Raw genomic sequence first — 7,512 nt, forward strand, 5'->3', positions numbered from 1 at the left:
GAGGAGTATTTTGTACATTAAACTGAGTAAAAGGCCTTTAATGACTTAAATCCCTGTGGCAGGGATGTTTGATCCAGATAATCTGCTCTAATATCAAACTTGTACTCAAAGAAGTAACATATTATAGAATCCCAGACTGGTTTGGGTTGGAAGGGACCTTCAAGACCATCTAGTTCCAACCCCCTGCATGGGCAGGGACACCTCCCACCAGCCCAGGTTGCTCCAAGCCCCATCCAACCTGCCCTTCAACACTGCCAGGGATGGGGCAGCCACAGCTTCCCTGGGCAACCTGGGCCAGGCTCTCACCACCCTCACAGTGAAAAATTGCCTCCTAATGTCTACAGGTCATTGCTCAGATCCTCTGGAGATTCCTTCCCACAAGACATGGAAAATATAGAACCATTCTGAAAGGAACCTGCCTTGTGCTCCTTACCTTCCCCACCCTCAGTTATTCACTAACATGTTTTCTTTTGCTTATCTACCCCTCATTTTGTTTTATGGGTCCAGCAAAGCAGGAGGATGTTTTGCCACCTGCAGAACAGGTGTCAAGGATCATAGTTCAGGAATTGTCACCATGCTGGTCATTAACAATTTAGCCTTTGTCTTTGTCCCTGACTTGTCTTTCTAGGGAGAAAGTGAACAGATTCCTAACAGAAGAGAAGTAGTTGTGAGGGAGCAAGAAAGGAGTCTTAGCAACACACCAGCAGCTCAGGGACCTGATGGCAGGGACCTGTTCTTTTGGGTTGTTTCACATCCCTGCTGTGTTTTTGCTTCATCACACTTTTCTGTCCATCAGATACTTGAGGATGAACATTCAGAAAAAGAAACTGGGTCTGTAATCCAACTCAGTTGCTAAAACAACTGCTTCCATTTCAGAAGTGGAAGAATGTCCCCCATGGCCATAAAGAAATAAGTTGAACTTAGAGATGTTTTCACCTGTTGCAGAAGCAAATTTAGTCTTCTCTTCCTGAGCTGTTGCTCAGTTGTGCTTTGAGTTCTCATCTCCTTTGCTAACACACCTTCCTCAGAGAAACATGGACCCTGGAACACAGATTCCCTGCCTGGTTTGCAAGGTGGAAGGTTCACGTGATGCTTTCCCTTCTCAAACCATCAATTAACTTGAAGAACTCCAGCATGTGTCTGTTCACAGCAAATCTTGAGCTTTGGCATAATTTTAGAGAAAAAACTGCAGTCAAGTGACACCAGAAACAACTGCCTGCCAACCTGTCTGGATCTAGACTTAGTCTCTAAGCTTGCATAGCTGGTGTCTTCTCATCTGGAACTGGTGTCTTAGCATCCCTCCAGAAAGCTGAGATTGTAGACCACAGATGTCTCCTTGTTAGGGTGATTTGGCACTGGGAGCATCCATCCTCCATCATCCTTCATCAAGCACTTGACAAACTGTGGAAAGGATCTGAAATACTATTCTCAATCTATGTGAGACATGAATTTTATATCTTTTTTTCATCTTGGCACTTTGAGAAACTTTCTGTCTCCACCATAAAAAGCTTCAGTGGTTGTAATGTACAGAAGGTGTCAACCCAGAGCTCCCTGTTCTCCACTTCCATGCAGTTCTCCATGAAGTGCCTTGTGTAGGGTTGTCTTCTTCCAAAGCTTGCACGTGTCACACTGCCAGGGTTCCTGCTCCTTGAGGAGGAGACAGGGGAAAGGCTCTGGGAGGACAGAGCAGGTGTTTCTGAATATTGGAGGTAATACAAAACAAAAAGAACTCCCCCAAACTTCCCCACTCACACCCTCCATGCAGACAGGTCTGTGTGCACCTGTTGCACATCTAAGCACACAGACATTATTAAGCATTTTTATGTGCATATTTCCATTTAGTGCTTTTAGTTACATATTTACATGTAATGACAACTGTTTCCTTGAAGTCTTTCCTTGAAGAAGTTAAAATAGGACTCCTGTAAAGGCTGGGCAGCTTCTGTGTCGCTGAACCTCATGATACAGAATTCCAAACTGGTTTGGGTTGATGGGACCTTCAAAATCATCTAGATCAACCCCCCTGCATGGGCAGGGACACCTCCCACCAGCCCAGGTTGCTCCAAGCCCCATCCAACCTGCCCTTCAACACTGCCAGGGATGGGGCAGCCACAGCTTCCCTGGGCAACCTGGGCCAGGCTCTCACCACCCTCACAGTGAAAAATTTCCTCCTCATGTCCAACCTCAATCTCCCTCTGCCAGTTTTAATCCATCCCCCCTTGTCCTCTCCCTCCCTGCCCTTGTCCCAAGTCCCTCCCCAGCTTTCCTGGAGCCCCTTCAGGCCCTGGAAGGTGCTCTAAGGTCTCCCTGGAGCCTTCTCTTCTTCGGGCTGAGGAACCCCTCAGTGAGCTTAAGAATTACATGAATCCTTTAGTGTGCTTAACAGCAGGTAGGATTATTCAGTGTGTAACATGTTCTTCTTTTTCTAGCAGCGGGTTTCTAATGCCAGAGCAGGAGCAGCAGAGCTCTCTAACTGTTTGGTTTTAAGTGTGTTTTTCCTGTTCTTCCCTTTCTTCTGCCTCCAGCTCCAGAAAGAGTCCATGCAACAGCTCAGTGCCAAGTGACACAAAGAGGCCAGCAGACCTGATCGGTGAAGAGCTGATGTTGGTTTCTTTCCTTCTGCTCCTCCTGGTCTGGTTTGTGAATCGAGAGTTTGAGGTCAGTTACCGTCTCCAGTACCACGGGAACCTGGAGGCTCATCTTCATCGTGCCAAAATTCAGAGCATGAGGGATCAAGCTGACTGGTTGCTGAGGAATATTATCCCATACCACGTGGCTGAGCAGCTGAAGGTTTCCCAGAGCTATTCCAAAAACCACGACAGCAGTGGAGTCATCTTTGCAAGTATTGTCAACTTCAGTGACTTCTATGAGGAGAACTACGAGGGAGGCAAGGAGTGTTACCGAGTCCTGAACGAATTAATTGGGGATTTTGATGAGCTGCTGAGCAAACCTCATTACAGCAGCATTGAGAAGATCAAAACCATTGGGGCGACCTACATGGCAGCTTCAGGCCTGAACACCTCACAGTGCCAGGATGACAACCATCCCCACGGCCACCTGCAGACCCTTTTTGAATTTGCCAAAGAAATGATGCAAGTGATGGATGACTTCAACAAGAACATGCTGTGGTTTAACTTTAAACTTAGGATTGGCTTTAACCACGGCCCCCTCACTGCCGGGGTCATTGGCACCACCAAGTTGTTGTATGACATCTGGGGGGACACTGTGAACATTGCTAGCAGGATGGACACCACTGGCGTGGAGTGTCGGATACAGGTGAGTCAGGAGAGCTACCGTGTCCTCAGCAGGATGGGGTACCACTTTGACTACAGGGGGACAGTCAACGTGAAGGGGAAAGGTCAGATGAAGACCTACCTTTACCCAAAATGCACGAACACTGGGGTCGTGCCCCATCACAAGTTGTCTATATCCCCAGACATTCGGGTGCAAGTGGATGGCAGCATTGGGCGGTCTCCGACGGATGAGATTGCCAACCTGGTGCCTTCTGTACAGAATTCTGATCAGGCAGCCCATGGCACAGAACCCAAGGGCTCCCATTCCACCAAGTTCAAGAAAGGCCCAGTCAAAGCACAGAAGAGGAGCAAAGCCTCGGAGAAGACTGACAGTGAGGAGGCAGGAACTGAGGAGGTCAATGAACTGACAAAACTCAATGTCTCTAAGAGCTTATGATGCACTGTCAGAGTTGCATGAAGTGCTCTGTCCACAGAAACACACAGACATTTGCAATGGGCAGTTGTTGTTTGTTTGTTTTTTTTCAAGAGAGACCTTCTGGACACCTGGGCTGTACGTTTGTTTTCATTTCAGCACCTAGTGCTGTGTGGATCACAGCTCTTCAGGGCTTGTTTTCATCCATCTTTCTCCTCCATGCCCCAAATCACATCCCAAGCTCCCCAGCTCCCTGTGCAACCATCTTACAGCTGAGTAGAGGATATTAAGTGCCTTCAGATATACTCCATTGGACTCCCTGTCAAGGTACAGAGGCCCCAAGTGAAATCATAGCTTTGGGTATTTATCTAATTTTAAAGAAAAGAAAAGCTGTGGTTATATCATTTTTATTGTTGTTTCTCACAAAACACTTTTTTTGGCTAATGCAACTCCTTGGGTTTTTTTATATCTCTGAACAATGTTTTACTGTTATAAGACCTTTTGTATGTAAACACAGAGACAAACATGCATGTATCTACCATATGAGACTGACATCAAGTGCCAGTAACATACCACGAAAGAATGTCTTGGGGGTGACACAAGTTGACTTTGTGTTGGGCTGGAGGAGGAGACCTGCAGTGGCTCAAGGTTTAGTTAGAGTAGACTGAACAACTGCTGTAGTTTTTATTCTCCTTTTACCAAGGCTTTCTTCAACCTTAACGTGCCATTGTGTGCTTTGGATACACTTCTTTTCCATATAGCAAATGAGTTCTTGATATGTGGGAATGGAAGGGTTTGGAGACCACCAAGCTCTCAGGACAGGTTTCCAGAAGCAGATGAGTGACCACCAGAGTGTTACAAGTTCAGGTCTCACCAGTCTGAAGCAGTTTGATGTTACTCTGGATGCTAGCTGAATTCCTTGAAGGTAGGGGAAGTTGGGGTTCTCTAAGCTGGTCTGATCTGAGAGACAGAGAAAAGTTAAATAAATGTTTTGGGAATACCTTTATTTATTTATTTATTTTATGCCTGTTTTTTTTTGTTTGCTTGTTTTTTTCTTTTGGAGGTTTTTGTGTGTCTGTGTGGATGGGAACAGGAGAGATGAATTGTTAATTGGTTTAATAAGAGTAATGAGATGGTGTTTCAGCCTTGTTGAACTACCAACCACTGTGAGGATGTTACCTTGGCAATATTTGTTTCCAAGCTGGTGAGACTTCTGAAGCCACCAAATGCCATTGAGGATCCCAGCTTCCCTCTGTACTGAATCAATGGTGCTGCACAAGATTCTTCAGGATAGTTCCTCCCCCCACACTGTGCTTTTGCAGCAGGGAACAGAACATCACACCCCCCTGTGTGCCACTGGAAGCAGGTATAGGGAAGAGAGTCCTTTCTAGTCAGCTGAGAAGCACAATAATTGCCCAGTCCTGCAGATGACTCTGTGCAGGTCCCAGGGACCTGAGACCTGCAGGAGCACAGGAACCTGCTTGCACAGAGGGAACTGCAGGATGGGGGCCTTAGGCTGTACCAGTTTGCCCCCTGCATGCTTCCATCACCTCCTTCAGTTCCATTGGATGCCCCACTTTGACTACTATTAGTCATTCAACCATTCCAGTTCAGCTGACTCCTTGAGACACCAAATAAAACAAAAGCATTTTTATGCCCCCAAGTAAGTTCATTAACCAGGGGGGAGCTGGTGAAATGCCATGTTGTGCTGCCTGCCTTTTGGTGGGAGGTTCTTTCTTTCTCTCCATCTGAACTAAAGTCAGAATATATTGATATTTCTTTTTATTCTCTGTGGCATCTTTGAGTAATAAACATCTACCATGTCCAGTTCCTATTTGAGACCCATCTACCCTCCACGATCAGCACAGAGCCCTTGAAGCTCTTACAAACACAAATCTGTGAGATTTCTGGATCTCTGTCCTCTCAAAAGCTGTGGGTTTTGCATGTCTAAATTACATTTGATAATTAATCTTGCTCAATCTACCAGCACAAAAAAAAACCCAGGGATACTCATCCCCATTCCCTTCTGTCCCTGATGCTGTAGCCTGGTTGGGGGCTGTTCCTGATGAGCAACCACAGAAGGTTTTTATCAGGGCACAGTTGTACAGCAGTTTTTCCTTCCTTCTCTGTAGATGAGAACTAGCCCCTTCCTCCCCTCCCTATAGTGGGTTGCACTTCCAACTTTCAGGTAGTATAAATCTTCAAATACCTCTTGCATCTGAAGAATGTATTCTTGAAACCATTTTTAGGGTTGTGGTTTCAGTTGAGTGTGTCAGTATTTCTTTGCTTACAGACAAGGAGTTGCCCCAGTCCTGAATTGTTTACATGCCTTCTAGTGTTCCACTAGTGTCTCAGAGTCCTTCAAACCTTTCTTCCTTTCACTTCTCCCCCTCCAATCTCTTAGAGGGCTCTCCCCAGCATTTCTCTCTCACTGATCAGCTCTGGGCAGTGGCAGAGTTTGGCTTCTTCCTGACATGAGACACTGCACAGTAGCCAAAGCTCCACCAGCAGGAGCCCTGTTGCCAGGGAGAGGTTTGCACCCTGGGATCACACCTGAAGAGGCAAGGGGGCTGGAGCAGGACCCTGGACCCCCAGCTCCTTCTTTAGTGTTCCAGCCACACACTGCAGAACATAAAAGCTTCATCATCCTCCAGCCTGGAAAGTCAGTAACACTCCTGTGCTGTGGGGGAACATTGTTGGTTTTCTGGTAACATTAGAATACCAAAAAAATAAATAAATGGCAGGGCTGCTTCTTTTTTTATTTTTTGGCACTAAGGAAATGAAGTGACTGAGGGCTCTGGAATCAAGGGCTGTTGGCTGCTCGGGGAGCTGCCAGGACATTATTCTGCCTTAACCCTGCAGCTGGGCAGAGAGTAGTGAGAAGCTGAGTGAGTGGTGGTCCCTCTGCATGCTCATTGCCCCCAGGACAGCAGCTGGGGCTGCAGGGCTGTTCTCCAGGTTTTCCATCTCCTCTTCAGTAACAAAACCAAGAAGCCAAGCTCTCAGAGGGTGGTGGGATAGTGGGATCTTCCCAGACACGAGGAGGTTCCTGTGTGCTGTTGTATCCCAGTGGGAGCTGAACCTTCACACCTTCCTTTTACATCTTTGAAAAGATGTCCCAAAAATACTCACCAAAATTCCTCTGGAGGTGTTTTTAGAGGCATTGGGTGGGTCTTTGTTCCTCTGCAGCCCTGACAACGTGTGTCCCTGCAGGAGGCCATGAGCCAAGTTCATTTCTCTACAGTATCTTTTACCCTTGATCTCGTGGTCCCAGCACAATTCCAGCACGATGTAGAAGGTGAGGAGTTGACCAGGTACCTGGAAGTGTGTTCTGCAAGAATAGTGCATGTTGGGCTTCCTGGTGTTAGGGTGTTTTAATGGGTTTAATTTCAAAATAATCCATAGGAGGGAGGGGATGGAAGCTGAGTATTTCCCAGCCCCATGTAACCTTCTGCCACAGTTGACTTGTGGGAGCTGCTCTGGAGCCTGATGAGGAATGTGCTGAATATTTTCTGCAGAGTTGTCTTAATCTACTAACACATAAAAATGCTTTTTTCTCTCCCAGTTACTTCTGTGAGACAGATTTCTCATTCCAAACCAAGCAAATGGCATTCTCTTTGATTACTTCTGGCATTTATGATTTCGAGAAGAACAGATTTCCCTGTTATTTCCCAGGATTTGGGGCTGTTTCCCGTTGCTGGAGGTAACACAAGTGGTGTGAGTAGGGTGGGGATGGTGTCACTGCCTGACTGTGCTTCCTACTGTGTCCTGGGACAAAGCACAGGAGGATTTTTAGGATGATAAGATGAGGAGGGGTGAGGGTGAACTCCCCAAGGGCTTTGCAAGCAA

The 7,512-nt window shown here is 46.6% G+C and overlaps 1 protein-coding gene across 1 annotated transcript in view; it reads left to right on the forward strand.

Annotated features, from left to right (window-relative positions):
- Nucleotides 1–4,427, forward strand: part of ADCY9 (adenylate cyclase 9) — an 82,296-nt gene extending 77,869 nt beyond the window's left edge. Inside the window, exon 10 of the mRNA XM_009995478.1 lies at nt 2,523–4,427. Coding sequence (XP_009993780.1) covers nt 2,523–3,687 — 1,165 coding nt within the window. The 3' untranslated portion in view covers nt 3,688–4,427. The remainder of the gene's footprint in view (nt 1–2,522) is intronic.
- Nucleotides 4,428–7,512: the final 3,085 nt, after the last annotated feature.

The sequence above is a fragment of the Chaetura pelagica genome, unplaced genomic scaffold, assembly GCF_000747805.2.
Source record: "Chaetura pelagica isolate M959 unplaced genomic scaffold, ChaPel_1.0 scaffold124, whole genome shotgun sequence".
Lineage (NCBI taxonomy): Eukaryota > Metazoa > Chordata > Aves > Apodiformes > Apodidae > Chaetura > Chaetura pelagica.